Source organism: Pavona decussata, unplaced genomic scaffold, assembly GCF_977016875.1.
Source record: "Pavona decussata unplaced genomic scaffold, jaPavDecu1.1 SCAFFOLD_186, whole genome shotgun sequence".
In the NCBI taxonomy this organism is placed as follows: domain Eukaryota; kingdom Metazoa; phylum Cnidaria; class Anthozoa; order Scleractinia; family Agariciidae; genus Pavona; species Pavona decussata.
Genome location: NW_028145595.1, coordinates 525,197 through 548,198, shown reverse-complemented (window position 1 = coordinate 548,198; position 23,002 = coordinate 525,197). Strand labels below are relative to the sequence as shown.

General features: G+C 38.7%; 3 protein-coding genes across 3 annotated transcripts; all 3 read right to left on the bottom strand.

The window, feature by feature from the left end:
• Window positions 1-496: 496 nt before the first annotated feature.
• On the bottom strand, window positions 497-4,821 carry LOC146462552 (uncharacterized). Its single transcript, XM_085085285.1, has 4 exons — window positions 4,503-4,821; window positions 2,872-3,153; window positions 2,091-2,320; window positions 497-1,108 (listed from the first exon to the last, which is right to left on the bottom strand). Exons 1-4 carry the CDS (start codon window positions 4,819-4,821, stop codon window positions 824-826), a joined length of 1,116 nt encoding a protein of 371 aa, XP_084941411.1. The 3' UTR covers window positions 497-823.
• Window positions 4,822-8,917: 4,096 nt separating this feature from the next.
• Window positions 8,918-15,842, bottom strand: LOC146462551 (thioredoxin-like). The gene is made up of 5 exons (XM_085085290.1): window positions 15,712-15,842; window positions 12,973-13,077; window positions 11,758-11,817; window positions 10,755-10,817; window positions 8,918-9,927 (listed from the first exon to the last, which is right to left on the bottom strand). The coding sequence occupies exons 1-5, from the start codon at window positions 15,730-15,732 to the stop codon at window positions 9,814-9,816; spliced, it is 363 nt and encodes a 120-aa protein (XP_084941416.1). The 5' UTR covers window positions 15,733-15,842; the 3' UTR covers window positions 8,918-9,813.
• Window positions 15,843-17,090: 1,248 nt separating this feature from the next.
• On the bottom strand, window positions 17,091-18,167 carry LOC146462550 (melanopsin-like). Its single transcript, XM_085085317.1, has one exon. It carries the CDS (start codon window positions 18,165-18,167, stop codon window positions 17,091-17,093), a length of 1,077 nt encoding a protein of 358 aa, XP_084941443.1.
• Window positions 18,168-23,002: the final 4,835 nt, after the last annotated feature.

Below are 23,002 nucleotides of genomic sequence, written 5' to 3'. Positions count from 1 at the left end.
TCATTCAAACTCATTTGTCAGCCATTCCCTGTGTCAATCACTTCCTCACATTAATGTGATTTCTGTAGAATGATCAAGTTGGCAAGACTCTGTCAATGTTGATGCAAGAAGAAGAGCAATTCTCCTGTGAAACTTTGAGGTAAAAGTACATCGATCAATAAAGACAAAGATGACGTACATTTTCCACCTATTCTTTGTGACAAACATCTGTAGTTATCTAGTTCTAGAGAGACCTTGTTATTGGAGAAGTATATAAGTGTTACTTCCTGCCCTCTGTGGAAGGGGAAAAGGGAAAGATCCCGAGGGAGGGCAGGGTGGAGGCTTCATGTATATTGATAAACCAAAAAAAAATGGATTAAACATATCATTAATTACTTTCAAAGCTATTCCTGGCCTTGCCCTGCAAAACATCAGTGATCTGAGCCACGAGATATAGTTTACAACAGTTTTGACAGTACTTTCCATTGGTGCTTTTCATAATGCTCTAGCATGGTTCTAGCTTTTGAGTCTGTGGGTAAAATCCTAAAGTGTGACCATTCAAATGAAAGCTACTGAGCAGTACTTTCCTGTGGTGATGTTTATTATGCTGTACAAGGTGGTTCTAACTTTGCGTCTGTGGATGAAATCCTAAAGTGTGACCATTCAAATGAAAGCTACTGAGCAGTACTTTCCTGTAGTGTCGTTTGTCTTTTAAAATAGCTTTCTTACAAAGCAAATTAATTTTTTAAACCTTTTCCTGTTTTAAGCTCAGACTCTCTTGTGAGCAAAAGAGTTAAGATCATAGCCATCAAAAGGTTGTTACAATAACATTAAATTCTCATCACTATTCTGGGGCCTGCATGTCAGCCACGGAGGTCTTGTGCAAGTTATCTGCAATCCCAGTATTCTCTTTGCCCATGCACCTCAGAAATGCACGCCTCATCTTGGGGCTGAGGAGTAAATATATGAACGGGTGCAGTATACCACGTGACTGGTACATGAAGGTGAGTACTATGACTGCCCTGTAGTCTACCTTGCTCCAGTGGACAACAAACATGGCTTCCACCACAGTAATGGCCGTCCACAAGATTAGATACAGCAGGAACAATGCACAGGAGATGTACTGCACCTGTTAGACAAAAAATTAAAAATTGTTAAAATTTAAAATCACCAACATGTGGTGCCTTTTATTGTGCAATACAAAGTAAATCTCATGTTTTGATCTGGAGATGAAGTCCTTAACTGCAACCATTGAAATAAAAGCGCTGAGTGATACACTCCTTATAATGCTGTAAGATGTGATTTTAATTGAAATTAACTTTGAGTACGTTACTAGAATCCTAACGTATGATAATTCAGATAAAAGCTACTGAGCAGTACTTTCCTGTGGTGCTGTTTATTATGCTGTACAAGGTGGTTCTAACATTTGAGTCGGTTGACGAAATCCTAAAGTATGACCATTCAAATGAAAGCTACTGAGCAGTACTTTCCTGTGTGCTGTTTATTATGCTGTACAAGGCGGTTCTTGCATTTGAGTCTGCAGATAATAACCTAAAGTGTGACCATTCAAATGAAAGCTACTGAGCAGTACTTTCTTGTGGTGCTGTTTATTATGCTGTACAAAGTGGTCCTAACTTTTGAGTCTGTGGATGAAATCCTAAAGTGTGACCATTCAAGTAAAAGTTACTCAGCAGTACTTTCCTGTGGTGCTGTTTATTATGCTGTACAAAGTGGTTCTAACTTTTGAGTCTGTGGATGAAATCCTAAAGTGTGATCATTCAAACGAAAGCTACTGAGCAGTACTTTCCTGTGGTGCTGTTTGTTATGCTGTACAAGGTGGTTCTAACTTTTGAGTCTGTGGCTGAAATCCTAAAGTGTGACCATTCAAACGAAAGCTACTGAGCAATACTTTCCTGGGGTGCTGTTTATTGTGCTGTACAAGGTGTTTCTAACTTTTGGTCTACATAAAGTCCTGAAGGCTGTTCTCTACTGACAAGTAGAGAACAATGGTTTAAGAACCAGTTTAGTATCTTACGTAATCTGAGGCATGTCCAGTAGATTTTAAAAGTTGCTCATATTCGTACTCAGTACACTGAATTTTTATACTTCACCTCAAGGTTAAGGAAGTGGGTTCCATTCCTGGTGAATCCCATCACGGTAGGGGTCGGTGGAGGCAGTCCTGGCTGGTTGTTCAGCTGCGTGGGTGGCGCCGCAGGGGTAGGATGGATGGTGTTCTTCCTCTTCCGGGCGACGAACACGATCGCCAGGACGGTGAAGGTAACAGCTGGACCCAGGGTGATGATCGTGTGGAAGGCGGAGTAGGTTATGGACGCGTCGTTTCCTAGATAAAAGATTGTCAGCCTTGTTACTGGTAACCCTTTTATTTACTATTTTTCTAGAGCAGGATTAGAAATCGTAGAGTGAAATTCTAGGTTTCGAGTTGTTGCGATAAATGAAGTCATACGATAATTTTGTTGAGGCTATACGGCGATTTAATTTATTGCCCTGATTGGTTCAATCTCAGGGCCAATTTACACGTTACAGCTTGTTCTCTGTTAGTGAAGTGCGAAGTGAAAGTCGGTCTGATTAAAAACACTTGAAAGCGGCAGCACCACCACAGATTTGTATAAATTGAACAGATTTTTGTCCACTCACACACTCACTTTTTTTTTTACTCTTTAGCATTTTCTAGCATAAATTTATATTTTAGTGGGTGTTTCTTTTAAATTTTTTTTTATTTCATGGCACGAAATTCAGAGTCAAAAGCCTGTTTTTTTTTTTTCTTTTTTGGCCTGTCTCGTGGGTGTGGTCCCGCTACGCTTCTCCCCACTGTTGCGTGACCACCCTTATAACGGCTGCGTAGGTAACTAGGATGTGTTTCAATCAACTTACCTTCGTTCCACGACAACCAACACGTGCCTTCAAAGGTGGCATAAGTTCCCCACACGCCGGGATTCAAGGGCGGAGACGACAAGAATCCAGCTCCGAACCAGATTGAAAACAACAGCAGACGGACAATTGGCTTGTTCACAAAGAACATGGAGTAGGTGCTTGGAGACACGATGTACAGGAATCGACTGACTGCGATGGCGGTGACTGTACCCAAGAACACTGTCGCCAAGGTGTTGTGGAAGAATCCTTGGATACGGCATAGGAAAGGCAACGAACCCAGGTCTGCGAATAATGTTTTTACTTTTGAAAATTTAACAATTACGATTTCAAATGTTGGTATTCGTTACAGTCATCGACGTCGTCGTAGTCGTAAGTAAAGTAAAGTAAATTTATTCAGATACACGGTTAAATTTAAAGTTAGAACCTTGTGGGGCCGTGTAATCAAACAAATATTTTAAACAGAACGGAAACTCTAAAAATCCCAGGATTTGAAGAGGGGGCTATCATGAAACAAATCCAGCTAGTGGTCAGAGAAGGGACTCGAACTTGGGGCCTCCGGATTACGGATCCGCACCTCTAACCACTCGACCACGTTGTCACCATCATCATCATCATCATCATCATCATCATCATCATCATCATCATCATCATCATCATCATCATCATCATCATCACAGCCACAGCAGTCCTTATTACAATCATCATTACTGTTGTGTTCAACATGTACTAGTCACAATCATCATCATCATTATCACTGCTGTCAACATTAGCATTACCATCATCGTCATCATCTTTGTCATATGCTCCAGCTGCCATACGGTCCGCGCGTCTGAACCGAGTCAAAACTAAGTTTTCATACGTCATTGAAGCCTGCGCTCTGTGATTGTTTGTACCAACAAGAGAAAGTACATAAAGTCTACATTGAAGACACAGAAAAGTTTTTAGCATGGCGCAAAGTATTATCTTCATTTAGTCGACAACGAAGTGTTACTTTTCGCATTGGATGACTCACGAAAACAAGTTTTGACCGCCACTCGCACTGCGGGTTGTACGGCAGGTTGTCATCCTTCAAAGTCATCAAAATGATCATCCGTCATCCGAACACTGCCACAACTTCCATCATCGTCATCGTCATTTCTTTTGTCCTTAAATTGTCTTGGTCATCATCATCGTCATCGTTACCTTTATCGTTATTACTATCGGCTTCGTCAACATCATTGTCATCTCTTGCAACACCTCCCTTATCAATATAATCGTCATTGTCATTATCATTATTGTCACTGTAAGTGCAATGATTATAATTTAAAGTAATTTATTTAATGTCAATAACACGGGGAGTGCTTGCGTAATCTCCCGAGCCAGAGGCTCATGATAAAGTGCTTGACAATAATTCAAATCGAATTTTATTATTTGGAAATGTTGGTTTTTGAGGAGAGGGGAAAACCGGAGTACCCGGAGAAAAACCTCTCGGAGCATGGACGAGAACCAACAACAAACTCAACCCACATATGACGCCGAGTCCGGGAATCGAACCCAGGCCACATTGGTGAGAGGCGAGTGCTCTCACCCCTGCGCCATCCCTGCTCCCCTACAAATCATCGTAATCATCATCATCGTCATCACTACCTCACCTAAAAAATCGAAAAGAACCCCTGCAGCCCAAGGGCCGGAGGTGACAGCGGCGTTGATGAGATCGATCACCATGAAATTCTGTATGAACATGTACGGCACCGCCTTGAGTCGGATGGACGTGAATATCACCATGGTCAGGTTGATGACAAAAGTGAGTGTCCCGACACATGCGATAGCTTCTAGCTGTCTATTGATCTCCTCACGGCTCTGGGGCGGTCTGAATGGAGGAGGGGTCGTGGCAATGATTCCTCCGGTGCTGTTTGTGATGTTTGAGTAGTTTTTAGCGTTGAAGGTTGAGTTAAACTGCGCATTTCCCATGTCTGCAGATTACAAAGAAAGGAACAAAAGCATATATGTTTCATATATTTACATTCAGTATTTATTCATCCTTCACGGGTATTTCACGAACTAACAATATGACCAGCTCCCAGTTGGCTTGATAGCTCAGTTGGTAGAGCACTGCACCAGCATCGCAGAGGTCATGGGTGCGAATCCCGTTCAAGCCTGAATTTTTTTCGGGCTTTCTTTTCGCAACTGCTTAAGTTGCGTAATAACTGCGAGGATCTTTCTTCTATTTGAAAGAGAGGAACGTAATTTTTTTAATAATTGGAAGGCCATCGCAGTTGTTTACACAATTTGAGCAGTTGCGAAAAGAAAGCCTGAAAAATTTCAAGCTTCAACGGGATTCGAACCCATGACCTCTGCGATGCCGGTGCAGTGCTCTACCAACTGAGCTATCAAGCTAACTGGGAGCTGGTCATATTGATTGAGAGTGTATTGTATTCAGATGAAAATTAGGCAGAACTTATACCACTAATATTATCTTTTCAAAAAAGCGACAAAAAGACGAAAACAGAGTGTATATATTATTCTAGGATGGACGTTAGGCTAAACTAATACCAATAGCACTATCACTCAAAAATAGCGATAAAAAGCCGAAAATTAGATCATATTGTTAGTTCGTAAACTTACCTGTGCCTTTTAATTTGCTGATATTCATATTTCCAGCGGTTTGAGACGTGGAAGTTAAATTGCACCGCTCACGTCTCTTGTTGTCTCGTTTCGTATTTTGTTTTAATTTGAGCTCTTTTTAATGGGGGTATGGCATTTCTCAAAGAAATCCACTGACTCCCAGGTTAGAGAAACTGCTGCGAGCCCCCTTAATTGAATTCGTTTCACGTCGAAAAAAAGACAAAAATGGTAAAGGCGGAAAACCTTTATGCAAACAAAAGGATCCAAATCTAATCAAATCTACAATGAGCTTGTACAGAACCCTTCGTTGTGTTCATTCCTTGCCGGTTGTTGACAGGCCTTCATTGTTAACGGCTCTAAAGTCGAAAACTGGAACAAAACATTCCCCAACTTTTATTTAATCATTTTCAAAATCGCCAAACACCAAACAAGAAGAAACGCCGTAGGAAAAGACTGCACAATAAATTTAATGTGCATAGTATTGGCTCCAGAGTTATGGTAAATCGAATGAGATGAAAAAACATGTTGTACCTAAGACAATATGTTGAGAAGTACAAGCGGTCCTTTCCAGTTTAAAACTAAGAGTTTTACAGAAATATATCACAAAAAAAAAAGGCTGTGAAAACAACAGATGCTGCTTGTCAGAAACAGTTAAAATTTATACTGCTTTTCAAAATGCCCCACCTTGCCAAACTGGCCCCATTTGCATCGGGAAAGCGCAACGGCTCGTTTCGACCGAACAACTAGCTGTTTGGAGGACATTATCCGCCGCAGAAATTAGGATTAAATTGTGAAGAAAAACTAGCGTGAAATGCCACCTGAAACTTTTGCAGCACAGAAGAACTTTTGGGAGTGCGAATGTGCCGTTTTGAGTACAGAATAAGACCAGTTAGCCTTTTAAAAGAACTAACAGCAGATCGGATATTAGGAGAATAACATTGTTTTCGTTCCCTTAATTTTTTCTACGATTTAAATTTTTAACTATAAAGAATGCGAACAGACTGTGTCGGATTACACAAATTTGCCTTAAATATGGCGTAACAATGATCATAGGATGACAGGAGACAACATTTAAAGTATTTAGCTTAAATTTTCTAGTTGTTGTGTGCCCCTATTTGTATGGCTTGCAATCAATAAAACGTAGGTGGAGAATTTCACAATGAAGAAAACATTCACCCATTTTTGTATAAAAGAGCTTTCTCCTTTTACAGGGTGGCGCAAAAATTTAGCTTACCAATACCAGCTTTCAGAACATTTTACCGAGCTTGTTCAAGACCACCTGAACACTGGCTTTGGTCGAAAGCGGGAGCACAAAACGAAAAGTGAAAGAAATGGTTCCTTCCAGTCCTGAACGGACTACCCTGTTTAAATAAAGGTGTTCAGTTCAGTTCAGTTCAGTTCAGTGTGCCTCTGACGGACACTTACAATTTACCCTTCACATATTGGATTTTTGATCGGTGCATTGAAAAAGTATTCATCTAAAAATACTTACGCAGAGGTACCTTCTTGTTTCGTTACGATCATTCTGTTTGAGTTGGCAGCCTTTTTGATTTTGATTTTTCAAACGGCAAAGTTTAACAAACCAGAATATTTTGTAAGACCGCAATGAAAAAGAAACGCTTGCCTGTTTCTCTGATTTGGTTGTATTTGTAGATGAGTTCCTATACTGCGTGCTCATTTGAAGTAGAAAATACCCTTGTAAATTCAATCAAATGTTTTCGTCATGCAAGCAAAACATTTAGTACGCTGCTAGCTTACACTAGCTTGCTAGAAAAAAGTGAAATTAATACAAGATTGCATCTCACTTTTCAATGCTTCCCTTGTTTACTAGTTGCCATAGTAACAGTATGTACAGCAAACTTCGTTGAGAGTTTCATAAGAATCCTTTTCACCGCTTTTCTCTACTGTGCGGTGGTCGAATCATTTTAATTAAAAAGTGAACAGATTTATTAATTGAAAATTTAAGTATTACAATGTGTAATTTCGCCTCCCTTTAAACAAAACGATCCTAAGGTGCTGGACCTCTTATCTCGTTTAAATTAAACAACAAATTTTAATCCGATCATATCAACCTTTAAAAATGATATTAATTTTGAAATCATTTAATGCAAAGCAATAACTGAGGACTATAAAGTTTTCACGATTTTTTTAAATGTTAATGATTACTAAGCAAAACAAGGAAATTAATTTTTATGTGTGTTTTTTTATTCCTTTTCCTCGAAAAGTGAGTTACTTTGGTTCATGCTAATCGTTAAGTATAATAAACGAGGTTTTCTTCAGTCAAATTAAAAAGTTGCTTTATTCTCGGGTAGAAAAGAAGGGTAGGTTTAATTTATTTTGTTCGGTGGAGCTGCGTGAGGCTAACTGAGGTATATAGACCTCTATCACGGTATTTTAAAATTTTTGTGTAGGGCGGGTAATGAAAAATTATTGACACTGCTGACATTAAAATTAATAAAAAGACCAAATTTCAGAGTCTTGTCTTATGGAAAAGGAAGATATTATTCCGTAAATCCAGGAAGTTTTGCAGGGGTTGGTATGAAGACGGGAAAAACTTCAGTGCCCGCTTCCATACAAACATCTATAATCCTTGCAGTATGTAGGATGTTCGTCCCATGAACCTAGTTAAATGGCCCTTAGCTCCCACGAGTCTCTTGTGGCTCAGTGTCAGCATACGAAATAGTAATCGGAAGGTCTTAGGTTCGACTCCTGATAGGAGCACTCGGATTTCCTTTTTCCGAACCAGTATGCCTGCGTCATTCATTGAATAATACATCATTCTCATCTATAAAATTTTCAGACTTAACGAAGCTATATCTTTTCCAAAGAAAAGATTCTCAAACTTGGCCTTTTCACTAATTTTTTCGAGTTTCAGTTGTTACTTTTTCAATGGCAGGAAGGGTTTTGATCTCTTAATTTAGCTCTCTGAAAAGAGAAATTACTGTAGAGGACATTCTTTGTCGCTTTCACGCGATTAATTTCTCTTTCCAAACTAAAACTATGAGACAAACAGGAGAGCTTTTGTTATTGTAAAAGTAAGTAAAACCTAACGCCTAAAGCACAACACCTGAAAGCGAAAATAGGAAACAAGTTTTCAAAAGTATGCCTTTGTCACATACTAATACTGAATAATACATCATTCTCATTTATTCACCAGGCTTAAAATGTTCCATCACGTTTATTCCATCGCGTATATGCCACACATGACATTCCAACCCTAGCAGTATGATGCAGGATGTTTGTCCCGTGAACCTAGTTTAATGGCCTTAGCTCCTACTAGTTTTTTTTTTTTTTTTTGTAGCTCAGTAGTAGAGCATCCGAACTAGTAATCGTTAGGTCTTAGGTTCGACTCCTGATAGGAGCACTCGGGTTTTTTTGCGAGTATGCCTGTGCCACTTACTGAGTATTACATCATTCTCAATTTCTCAAAAGATGTAGACCAGACTGGTTGGCCCCGGGCCCAGAAGACGGTGAAGAAAATAAACTGTTCGCGCAAACAAGAAAGAAATGTTTTTCCTTTCTTTTCTTTTCACGCAACAGGTTCGCGAAATTTGCGTGCGATTAAAAGCCCGCGCGTTTCCCTCTCGCTTCGCGTCTGCATTACAGGCTAGTTTTTGATAGTTAGATACGGTCTTTCGTGATTTCTTGGTCTCAGCTGATGTGCATGAGCAAATTTAACTAACGGATGGCTAGAATATCGTTCATTATAGTTCAACACATCGTAACACTGCCAGGTCATAACGCACTGACTGATTCGTCGTCAGTAGTCAACAGATATCCTGCGATATACGTAATTTCGTGTGTCGGGGAGAAAAATGGCAAAATAAAGATCGTCTCCAGCTTTTCTGTGCTATTCAATGTGTCGAATAATAAAACACTTATCCTGCTCAGTCTTGAGGAATATCCCCTGATAGCCAACTCGGCCCACGGCCTCGTCGGCTAAGTATCAGGCGATATTCCGCACGATTTCGCAGGATAATTGTCAAATATCCCATGGTAGCTAAGCCAATCAAAACTCCGGAACTGTGCATTATGTAATGACCAGTTTTTAATAATGATAATGATAATGATAAAAAACACCTTTGGGCATATAGGGTCTAGAAAGTCCAACACTCATTTACACTGAAGTTTTGCATAATCACAATAAAAAACAAACAAACATCATAAATCAAGCTATCTTTGGTAAATAAACTTTTTAAAATATTTTAACTCCCAAGAGGTACAAGGGTCACACCACTCGACGCATTTATATAAAAGTGTTCGTGTGAGGGTGATAAACTATGTGTCCAATTTCAAGAGATAAATGAGTTCTTCAGAATTCGTATTGCTTGGTGTCCTTCACTCTTGGTATTCCTGTTCATCCTGGTCTGCCTGTGCCTCAGTGATGTCTTTCCACGTGACGATCTGTTCTTTAAGGCTTGCCTCATTGGTTCCTCTGACGTCATTCACTGCCTGAAATTACGTCACCATGTCATATTAATTATGTTAAAGTGGCTATGCCATTGTTATGTCATCAATGTTTGGCATCACTGTGAAAGGTCTAAAATGCATTTACGTCCATGGTAGCCAGCTACCCACTACTTAAAACCTGTTCTATTTTCAGACAAAAATATGAGATTCTCACTACTTATTTTCAGTTCAAATATATAACTTTCGCTAGCTATCTTGGATATGAATGGCTATCCATTCCTAGACCTCACCCCCTGTAGTAGTCGATACTAATCGATGTTATCCTTACTTCCTTCAATCATGCACTGAAAGGGAATACTACCGGCAAAGGAGCGTGAACGAAAATGCTGCTTGTATACGTACGAGCTGGTGACAGCTCTAATCAGCCAAAAATAGAAAGGAAGACAAAAAGTAAGGCTGACAATACGTAGAACTGAAAAATTTAACGCGACTACTGCTGGTTTTACCGAACTCGGTTATCTGGTATCCTGGGGATGGGGTGGAGGAGGGATAGGGGGAGGGGGATGGGGTGGAGGGCGGATGGGGTACTCCTTCAGTTTATATGAACTACACAAGTATGTACATGGCCAGTGGGTGTGGGTTTTGAGCTGTCTGGTCTGAAAATGGGTGCAATTCAAATAAGAGATGGCCCCGGCTCTTTCAGGCGTTCAAAGTGTGGGATTAAACTTTAGGTGTCATGGGTAGAAAGGAGAAAGGAATATTTTCCCCTAATTTCCTCTAGACACTAACAATTGTCTTTTGAAATAAAAAAAAAGTACCTCATATGCTATTGTTAAAACATGAGATCCTCACACGTCTATTAGCCTTACCTTTTTGTTTTTGAAAAGCTTGAAGTACGGGATTGAGACGACAACGTACTGGTTAACAATGTCCTATAGAGAATGAAAAATTCGAAATGGCTGTGAGGAAAGAATATCAGTCTCGCTTGTCTTAAAGCCGTTTTCACTTCAGCGACGTACAGGCAAAGCCAATAAAAATACTCTAACCAATCACATCAGATGAAACACTGCAACAAGTCATGCGCATGCATGTAACCGGTGCCAAGCGCGGGAAAACGCGTGCGAGCAAGTCACGATTGGTTTAGTTTTGCTTCTCCGGCATTGGTTAAAAAAAAGTGAATCTTGCTGACCAATCACAGAGCGAAACGACAACAAAGGCGAATTACTTTTGACACTATGTTGAACACCGCTCTAAGCATTGTTGGTGATGGCATGATTTTATATCGATCTCTTCCGATCTAACTCGACTTTCTTGTCATTTTTCTCTTGCTCAAAGCTCTGTTACGTCTAAAGTGGCATAAAATAAAAAGAAAAGCTGTTTATGTAGTGAGCAAGTTGTACTCAAATTTTCTTTTAGCACGAGACTACGCCGAACGGTGACGTCTGAGTCCCTGACGAGAGTCCAACCCATAGCTGTTAGCAAACCTATGAGAAACCGGCCATACACCATTAGAATGTTCAAACCAACCACTGAGCTATTGAGAGACTCATCTGATGGAGGTGAGCTGGTCATATACTTATACTAGTAATAATCGTAGATTAGACAGTGCGTTCGATGTCACCAGGCCAATCTCGATCCCAGGCTCTCTCTCTTTGTGATGTCATCCACCCCTGCAAAAAAATCTGCGGGGGATGCTAGATGTGCCGTCCCAAGATCCATCGACCCATCTGCGACAAGTCCCATAAAATCTCGACTCAAATCCGTATTAGGGAGCGTTCTTCCTACGTCGAACGTAACTAGATTCATGTGTGACACCTAACCTGCATACAGCTGAAAGCGAATGTCGAAATTGCGAGTGCTAAACATACACACCTTTGCTTTTTCAATGTTTACTTTGGCAAAAACTACATCTGGGAACTCTGAGGCCATTCTCTGTGAAAAGAGAAGTAGTTTAACTGGAGAAATCTCTAATGTAAATCAATTGACGTTCTCTTATTTACAGCTTCTGACATCGCTCCTTGGGAAAGAGGCTGATTGATGTTGTTTGCGGCCGCAGAGAACCTTGATTACAGATTGCCGAAACCGCAGGACAGCATTGGGTGAGGGGACCACAGGGGATATGTGCGATCTTAAATTGTCAATGGTTTCATTCTGGAAAATAGGCGCAAATTCTGCATTCAAAGGTTAGTAGATTTGTGTCGTACAGTCAAGCACTGATTATTTAACTATTACTTCAAATCAAGCTGTGTAAGTACTTTTCTTAATAACAAGAGAAACATAGAGCATTTTCAACCAGGGGGATCAATAAAGATCAATCTTGTCCGGTCGTCAAGGACAAGTGCTGACGGTGAACTATTATCATGTCCACTTATCCGAGCGAGAACTACAGCTCCAAATTAGATAATGATAAACAACAACTAAATTTAGACACCTGAGCAAGCATGAAAGTATTCCGGGCAAAAACAGGAGTTATTGACGGTAACAATTTTTTATCTTGTCACGTTGTTACCTAGAATTCTTTAATAAAGACCTTTTAGGACCTATTAAGGCCCCTCTTCATGTTTCGTCCACGCCAGTGCTTATCGAAAACGCCAAATGTGAGAGCGGTCTCCAAAATCAAAGTGGAATTTGTTTGAAAAGCAATCTTTTGCAAACGAATCCATATAGACGGCACAGTCGCGAACTGTTGAATGAATGCGATTTATCGTGTGTGTGTCAAAGTCACATGGTTTTCGTTTGCAAGGATAGCATGATCTGTGACGGATCGAGCTTTTACGGAACATTTGCTTCGTTTTCAATAACAAAGCAAACTTTTCAATATTGCGTCCATGACAGTTGTGGACGCGGCATGCTCAGCCAATCAGAAGCGAGTATTTTCGCCGCTCAGCCAATCAGGAGTGAGTAATTTTGTACACGGTGAAGGAAAATTATGAAAAAAATGCCTTCTGCCTCGACCAATCAGCATTCAGTAATTTTTCCCTCTACGTTTTAATAAACGCAACACCGAGCAGCTTAAAAGTCAACGAGAAAAGAGTTATTAACTTGGGCGTGTACCTTCAATGTAACAAGAGCGACTATTTTAATTACCTCAAATTTGGGTGCGATCGATCTGCAAGGTCCGCACCAGTCAGCAAAGAAATCAATCACAACTAATTTGTCTCCACTGCTCTCAAGCAGGGCATCAAGTTTTTTCTGCAAATTTTCAACAATAGTTACAGTGATGGTTAGTTTTGTGCGTCATGCATACAAGGAAATACTAGTATGCTTGTGCCATTTACTGATTAATACATCATTCTCTTTTATTCACCAGGCTTAACACATTGCATCACATTATTTCCATTGCGCATATCCCACATATTGACATTCCAATCCAAGCAGTATTCAGGATGTTTTTCCCATGAACCTAGTTTAATGGCCTTGGCTCCCACGAGTCTCTTGTAGCTCAGTAGTAGAGCATCCGAACTAGTAATCGGAAGATCTTAGGTTTGACTCCTGATAGGTGCACTCGTATTTTTTTCCGAGTATGCCTGTGTCATTTACTGATTAATACATCATTCTCATGGAAATACTACTTTACGGACTGAACAATCAAGAAACAGATAGCCTATTGCGCGCAACATATATTTACTAATATATAATATATGAATATTAAATAATAAAAAAATTATATAGCGCGACTTTCCATAAAATGATCAAGTGCGCTGTACATCATAGGAAATGAGACTAAACATATATTTACTTCTTGAAAGCAAGAAAAGGCTCAGTCAAATTTAGTGAACAAAAGCTTCAGGAGGACTCAAAGACCAACAGTCGAAAATTGTTTACACAAGGCATAGTTTTCATATATATTAGTCCCAATTACCACAAACGCATAAAATATATGAACTTTTCGATGAATAATTTGCCCATCTCGGCGACACGTTTCTTCCCTCAAACATGGTTCCTTAAAGTGGAAGTATCACGCAAATTTGCTGTCATTTCAAAACCCAAAAATGTTTGTCTGTCGGGAGAAACAACGAAAAAATTGTCAAGTTTGTTATAAATTATCACCCCAGTGCAATAAAACTGTCGATTAGTGCCTCTGGTCAGAGACAGAGTAGGCCGGTTTGGATTGAAACTTGAAAAATGTTAGGCTAATGTTTTTCAAGTTCGCGCATTTTTGTTTTCAAAATGCACTAGAACAGATCACGAGTTGTTCCTTTCAAGAATTGAGTTGATTTCTTTCCTCTCGCCATTCTAGAATTATTTGGCAGCTGATTGAAGGTCTTGTTTCATCATTTTTAACAAAAGATATCAAAGACTTGTCCTTGAAAAACCTCAGTTTTGATTCATCCGCCGGTGCGAGGGATATAAAACGGTCTCATATTTGTGCTCGGTAGTACGTCTTCAATTGTACTCTAAAAATGCTACGGGGTGGGGGGCGGATATTTCGTGTAATAAAACTACTTATATATATTATTTCAGAACCTTTTGATCGATAAATGTTGTTAACCAAAAATAATGAGCACATGCTCTATTTTTCTGCCTACGCATACCCCAGATGAAATGACTCGTGTAATCTTATTGGGTGCACGGGACACCCATCTATTTTAAATTCTTTTGTCATTTTCCGGCGAACATGCCCGCTTGTTCCGTCTCATTAAACTCTATTAACTTTCGCAAGCATGACAAAGCAACGCTATATTGTTCGCAAGCGAAATGAAAAACGTCATCGCAGGCAATATAAACAAAAACAACTCAAGTGTTAATTCATAATGATCTTCCACTTTTTGCTACAAAGTTATTTCGTTTTGAAACTGCAATTACAGCAGCTAGTTTCTATGTCTAAGTTCTTACGATTTTGAGTGACTCCCGTTTCGACTCTTCCTTAAAAACACTCGTCACGCAGGCTGAACTGAACTGATCGCTTTAACAACTTGCTAAGTTTGAAAATCTTTTCAGAAGAGATTTATTTGATTCATTTTTGCATAATAATAACATTTTTTATCGTGAAATGCGCGCTACAATACGAGCACCTTAATCTTTTTCCAAATTGAGGCATAAAACCATCATAACTAATTCTGTGATTCGTTAAAGTAAATAAAGCGGAAATTTTCCGTTATAAACATACGATCGTGTTGACTCTATTAACACATATTTCTTTTCTACCACTATTGCCGAATTAGAACTTTTATAGGACATAGCGATACGTACATTCGGAAGCTACGATTTAGGAAATAAAATACTTAATTTAGTTGGAAATTGCAGGCCCTAAATCTACTAAATTGAACTCAGTGATACTTGGCGTTGCTTTTTTCCTGTTTCTGGCGTTCCATTTAGATTAAAGAGAACCGGAGACCGCAGATTAAAACCCTCGGAGAAAACAACAGTAAACTGCTTTGATGGCCTTGTGCCCAGGTCGGGAATTGAATCCACTCAACGCTGAGTGAAAAGCAAGTCGACGGGTTTGTACCGTCACGGCTGCGTTTGGTATAGTATGTAGTAAAATATTAAGCATTCTTAGCTCCAAATAATTACTTTTGTCGCATCAAGTTATAGTCGCAATTTTAAAGTCCCAGAAAAAGCTGACAACATTGGAACTTGCTGTAAATCCCGGAAAGGGGGCCCAATGACCACTCAAACAACAAATACTACAATCTTATTTAAGAGTTGAATGAGCTAGAGCGGATGAAACTCGTTTCTTTAAAAGTTATCCGCATTTTAACAATATTCAGTTCGACAGAAATGGCACGTCTAAATGAAGCCTCAGTAAAAACGAATACTTTCACACTTAATGTTACTGAAAGTTAATAAACAGTCGTACATTTGGTTCTCATAGATACTTACCACACTTTTTATCTCTTTCATCTTTCTATAAAGGGTCCTCCGCCTCCAAAGACAAGGTTTTCGTGTGAGTAGTCAGGTTTCCCGTAAACAGCTATAAATAAACTAAGATTTTTACATAAGAATAGAATTACTCAGAAGAGTGATTTTTGACTGTTTCATTAATCACCCTTTAAGCCCTAACAGTGATCAGCATCAAGTTTCTCCCTGTAATATCAATGCCTATTCACCCCTTGAGGTCGTGAGAATTAAGGATATGATCACTTAAGGTGAATTTTCGTGATATTTTAATAACTTCTCTTCAGTAATTTTACAAGTAATTAATAAATTGAACAACGAAATATAAGGTGCATTGTTCCTTCCTCTTCCTGTTTTGATTGCCCTTATAATATCGAAAACCAAACCAATATTTACGGTCCATTAGTTTTGAGAATAAAAAATAGTAGGTAAGGTCGCAGAATCACCTTTACTGTCGGGTTGTAAGTTAACGCAACTTTTTGCTTTATTGTTACACATTTCTGGATGAAAATTAACTGACCCAATCAACACTAAATTAACTGCTTCTTCATAGTTTATTGAGTCTCATTAAATGACTGCCACGGGTTTTTGACGTAAAATAAACAAGGAGGGGTGGGGAGGGATGGGGAGGGAGGGAGTAGCAGGGGGAGGGGAAGGGCCTTGATTCCGGCAAGAGAGGATCAAGGGATTCCAAGAAGAGTTTTTATTTTCATTATTATTACTATTTTATTTAAACATATTTGTATACATGTTTGCCCCAAGAGCTACATGAGCTCATCAGGGGGGCCATAGAATTAAACTGTAATTACAACGTAAAATGATTAAGACAAGTATAAATACATTAAAGTTAGTTAATGCAAAAAAGAGGCGCTACACATGAATTATCGACCATATGATAGGTCAATGGGCTTATGAATTATTAATGAGTTTTTGAAGTAATACAGTATGTACAGACAAATGTTTAGCTCTCGGTTATAATAAACCATTCGCGACCCATTTGAGAATTATTTCTAAGCAGGATTGTGAGGCCATAAGCACGTGACCACTATATTTAAGCCTTGAGGAACTCAAGGCCTCTAAAATATTTACATTATATACTTATGACAACTCTTAGAAGACCTTGGTTTTAAAGTGACAGGACGTTTTGATTTCGCGAGGTACTTAACCAAGGAACGAGCTATGCCATAACATGTAAGAGTTTTGTTTTTTTTCGAAAATTTGAATTCGGACTGTATCCACTCCGACAAGATGACACCAATTTTTTTGTAAGCCAGATAGTTCCTCTTAGGCCCTTAATTCGGCTTTCTGTAAAAACAAGACTTGATAGTAAACGAATGAATCAGTTATGGACTGCAATCTTGTCATCACTCTGTCCTTTGAATCGTATCCGCTTCAACAGAAGACGCCTTAATTGTGTTATCTTGCACGCTGTTACTCAAGGCTCCCACTGCTATTCCAGTATCGTTGGACTCCCTCGTCCTCTCCTCCGTGCAACTCTGATTCACGCAGTGGTTGTCATAACGACCACAACTTAGCACCCTTTTGAAAGCCGCTTTGAACTGCGGGTTCATTATCCCGTAGATAATGGGATTTACCAGACTGCTCGAGAACATGAGGTAAATAACTGCTATAAAGACCTCCCGGGGAATATGACACCCAGCAGACTCGACGATAACGACAACAGATACGGGTCCCCATGTCATTACAAAGACACAAACCACAGTGAAGCTGGTCTTCAAAAGTTTGACATCTGTGCTGCGACGCTGTGATGACGCTGTTCCGTTTCCCAAGTCATGAGCGTTCATCGTCTGTGTGCTTCTTTTTAAAGTCTTGTAAATTTTGTAGTAGGAGTAAAATATCGCCATTGTAGTTCCATTGACCACTCCACCGGCCATGAGTACGGCGTACGATATGTACTGTATTTCCCAAGTGAACGTGCACACTGCGAATAAAGGATGGTAAGACATTTTTCCCCAGCCGTATAACGGTGGTGTAGAAAGAACCATAGAAACTAGCCACACTAGAGCGCAGTAAACTCGAGCCATCCTCTTGCTGGAGAACAGCCTACTATACAAGGCTGGTTTCACGACTCTGATGTAGCGATTGAGAGCAATTAACCCCATGTTCAAAATTGAAGCGACACCCAAGGTGAATTGTATGGAGGCTGAAAGTTCGCACCACGTGTCACTGAAAATCCAAGTTCCCGTATACAGACTTACTACCCAGAAGGGCACGTGTAGCGTTGCCATGGAGATGTCAGTCAGCGCTAGGTTGTGAATGAAAATGTTTGTCAAACTCTTGAGCCTTTGGTCTCTGTTGACAACATAAACGACCAATAAATTGCCGAGCGTAGAAGCGAGGCAAATTAAAATGCCCAAGGTCACCTCAATACCAATTGCCGCGCTCGATCGGCCTAGAGGATCATGGGAGTTCGGCGCCATCTTTTAGATCAAAGCAGTTTTAATTTCAGAAGCGTGTAACCTAGAAATAAAGCAAAGTAAATTATAACATAAGTAACAAGTTACAAGTTTTAAAGAAATATCTCGCTTTCTTAAGTCACTCGAGAAAAAAGAGAGATCTTATTGGCTGTTGATTGCTTATTGCTATGTAAATGGACGTTTATTGATCTAACTGATTCTGTTACAGACATTGGTTGGATTTGAAAAGTAAACTTCCTGGTATGTTACCGTGATGTCAGACATGAATACAATAATATTTATGTTTAAGTTGTCTAAATGCACAGGCCTGTTTTACAGTAAATGAACAGCAAGCGAACTTAGTAACTTCGAAAGAGCCTCAAAATTATGTTGTATACAAGTGCCCATTACAAAAAATCGTCATAGCGGTAATTTACAGAAAAGTCGGCGTGGACGGTTGTCTATAGGCCTGCTTGCTTTTGAGCAATTTTTGTCGCAGTGAAGTTTAAATCACATCCTGTGAAAACTAGCGGCGACTTCATGTTCACCTCTGTTACATAGTGACTCTGTTGCAGAGGCTTCGAACATGTTTGAAACTTGATGCAAACTTTGGACGATTTCTTAGAAAAAGAACTAAAAATTACCTCTGTAAAGGGATCCCAAAGGAAGAAACACTCACCGCTAGGTTATTGTCATTTTCTTACGCCCTAAGACTAGAAATTGTAGAGGTGTTACGCTAAAGTCGCGCATGAGCAAATCGCACAGACTGATCACAGCTGCTCCAGAAACATTACAGTGGAAAGCACGGACGAAAGGTTAATAATTGCATCAAACGTCGTATGTGTTAACGTTCCTCATTAATAACATTCAATTTTCTCTGTACTGTACTTTGAAAAAGAACATCTGCTATGCCTTGGAGGTTTCAATCGGGGAACTTTTAAGCGACAGGGAAATTTATTGCGCTGAGAGCGGGATAATTCGACGTCAGTATAAAGAGTACCTTGAGAATACATTCAAGTAAATATATTGCCCGTCTTCATCAAAACGTCTGCAAAATTACTTAAATTTAAGAAACTACCTGTTCCTTTAAAGACAAGACTTTCAGACTTAGCCATTTTAATAATTGCTGCCGATAGGCAGCCTTCATATTCTTGAAGCCATCGAGAAATTTTGGTTCGACGGTTCGACGGTTCGACCCATCGTTCGCATTAAGAAACAGCCAATCAGAATCCTGTTATATGGTGCAGTCTAACCAATTCTAGCCAATCAGCAGCTGTCTTATAAGAAAAATTGACATGCGCTTGCTCAGCGGAAAATCGTGCTCGCTCAGCGGAAAATCGCATATGCTCGCAGCAAGTTATAAATACAGTTGATCAGAGTCAAGGTTTCGCTGTTTACAGGTGAGGTTTGGCACTTTTTGCTGATCTATTATGATTACTTCTATTCGAGGAAGAATTCATTAAGGTCATGAAGCTTTCAGTGAGCATTCTAGAGGCCGACAGTGTGCATTTATGTCACTTGCAGCTTTGCTTTTCAATCGGTCGAATTCGGTCGATTTATGGACACAAACAAATATCGATGTTGGACGAAATAAATAGTCTATTACACGTTGCGTTACACAGTGTCACTGTCACTAATTGTTCTAACGATCAATTCATGAACCCGTTATTGCCGTTGTACATGTAGTAACTGTTGTTACACCACAGTGACTGTTGTTACACCAAGTATTTAGTTTATTTCCACGTTGCGCTAGATAGACAAAAGAAAGTGTCACTAATCGTTCTCAGAATCAGTTAAAAAGCCCTTATTATTACATGTTGCGTTAGACAGTGTTGTTCGTAACACCTTCCGTTTTCGTTAACCAATATATTTCTTTTCCGCTTTTAGCAATTACTACAAGCATAATCCCAACAAAAGCCTTAGCCAAACCAATAGTTACTTGTTAATGTTATACTCAAAGAACATACATGTAACCATGTCATTTTGCAAATAAAATAAGTTATATTTTTGTTGAAATTCTCATTGTCGTATTTGCATTCAAAAACACCTCTAACGGCAGCACTCACTTCTCAATGAGAACTGCTAGTTTTAAGGTGTTGTTTTCATCAGTGTCAAAAGATTTTCGTTGCTTGGCCCACATCAAAATTTCAAAAATTGCTTGATAAAGGTCTAGATTAGGCTAATTCCACGTTTGCTGGAAAATTTCAATCATTTTTTTGATTTTAAAGAGTTAAAAGTCAGGTGAAAGAAAGAACTGCTGAATTATCGAGAAAAAATTCAGAAAATTACAAGACTAAATTAATATGTAGAGTATACGTCCACCATGTTGGTGTCCCTAGTATGCCAGCTGTAAACATCAGGGCAAGAAATAAAACAGATAATGGACTTAATCAAGCGTGATAAAGTTATCAAAATATAATGTTAAGCAGATAACAAGAATATTAATGTTCAAGTTCAAGTTGAAGTTCCTTGAGGCTAGGTGAAGAGTTTTGCTTTTATCGAGCCACTTTGAATATTTAGACACGGTTTTGTACTCACGAATAAGGAACATTATATTTTGACCTGATGATGGTGTCATGAGGACACCGAAACGTTGTAAACATGATTCTACCCGTAATTTTCATAATCAAATGGACTTAATATTCCCAGATTTTCGTCTGAAATAATAAGATGACACTTAACATGACAAATTCTAATCACCTTGCACCTTCTGCACCTTTATTTACACAATTGAATTTCCTAGATATTTTTAAAGTGAATTCCCTTTATGTTGCAAAATTTATGTTTTCCTATCACCAACGTTTGCTGCCCTCGCCCTTTTTAAATTTATTTCCGACTGGTGGTCAAATTCATAATTATGATACTAGAACCTCAGCTCATTTTCGACCACACACCTGCCGAACTAATATCAAGCAATTTACTATACTCTATAGAGGGCCAAAAATATGGAATGCTTTGCCATTATCAATTACGGCTTCCCCTAGTCTATCCACCTTCAAAAGAAAGCTTCTTGATTTCCTCAGTCAATTGCGTGAAACGTCCGACTCTGTTATGTCTTTATAGTCTTACCACCGTATGTTAAAAAATTTAAATACAATGTCTTTACTAGTCTTACAGTCCTAACATATCTCCGAGGAGACCTCTCAGTATAAGCCCGGGGGTTTCTTGAGGTCTCCTCGCCACTTCTTACTTCTTCTTAAATTACTATTATTCTTCACTGTAAACTTATGTAACATCCTAGTCTATTATTCACTGCAATTTTTTACGAATGCATGTCGTGGTGAATAAAATAAAATAAAAAATAAATAAATAAACATTATCAGCATTACTTAAAAAATTGAAAAGTAAAGGAAATCTAATGGTTTTCCGGTCTGCTAAAACGTGTTTCATTCCTCAGTAAAGGGTAGCCATTTATTGACAAAATTTTACCTGAAGATCTGTCGTACTGATGACTGTTGAAATCTTTAACGAGGAGGTCCGCGGTGGCCTTCGCCTTAGGTGCGATAAAAAAATTACAGTTTTTTAGAGACTTACCTTACTTTTCCAACCGGCTATTAGGTAGTCTTCTCCGATGCTGATCGTTGTGAAATTTACAGCAATTATTGGCTTTGGATTGAAGTTTATCAGGATTGATAGTTTGGTAAAATCGACGTTACCATGACGACGTTAATTAAAAAACAAAACGTTGAAATCAGTAAATAGTAAATTTTTGCGCGCTCCAAAATTGAATTAGAAAACCTAAAACCAACTTCTTAAACTATAGTACTTAGCAAAAAAATACACAAGAATGAAAAAATTCTGTTTTATGTTCAATAAATCGTAAAAACCTTTCATTCCATATAATAGTGTCCGTATCATTAGATAAAAGTAAATATAACAAAAACTAAACAATACATTCATGAAATGAAAGGACTTGAAAATAATGTTAAACTTGTTTGACGCAACGAAAGTCTTATTGATTTTCCCTATAGATAGCTTGAAAACGAGCTGTTTTCTCCGACATTGCTATCCTAAGAATTTCTTGCAATTTTCAAATTTTTACGTCAGTTTTGGCAAAAAAACTAAGAAATCACTTGACAGATTTTTGCAAGATTTTCACCACGCAAGCTTGAGGATGTGAACAATTTTATCCTAAAGTTGTATTAAATTCATTCACGGAAAACTATTAAATTTAACGATAAAGAGGCCACGTAAACTGACGGAAACTATTGCGTTACAAATTCGACGTTGACATCACAGACTGATTCATAGCCGGTTGGAAAAGTCGGAGGTGTAGAAGTTTTATGACATCGTATAAACCCAACAAAAAAGCACTCATGAAATTTTAAACACTTGTAGTTTGTATATTAATAGGTAAGTGTTTTGGCATTAAGCAGACAAGCTTTCACCTAACTTGGGAAGGACAAAATTGTTTTAAAAAAGCAATCTCTTCGGATTCAAGTAGCCAAGTTTTGATCAACTAAAACAAACGTATTCTTCAAAGTGAAAATCAACCTTGAAAGACTCTTTTCATGAAGCCAGACAATATTAATTTTAGTGTAAATGAGAAGCTTTGATTTGGCTAAAAACTCTTTACGTGCTCTGTAAATCACTATTCACCGATTTATACCTTCATTACCAGAACAATTTGATGAAACCGAAAGGTGTGGACAGCGGAAAGTAACAATAAGTTTTAGATCTAAAAAGATGATTTTCAATTTAACAGACATGTTTCGGCAAAAACTTCTGCCTTCTTCGGTGCAAATGTTACAGAGTATTCAAATTTGAAAATTCAATTTAATTTTATTCACAGTTATTCGAAATACAATTTATTTTTATGGTAAGAAAAGAAACATGCAGAGTATTTTATTTAAGTGGTT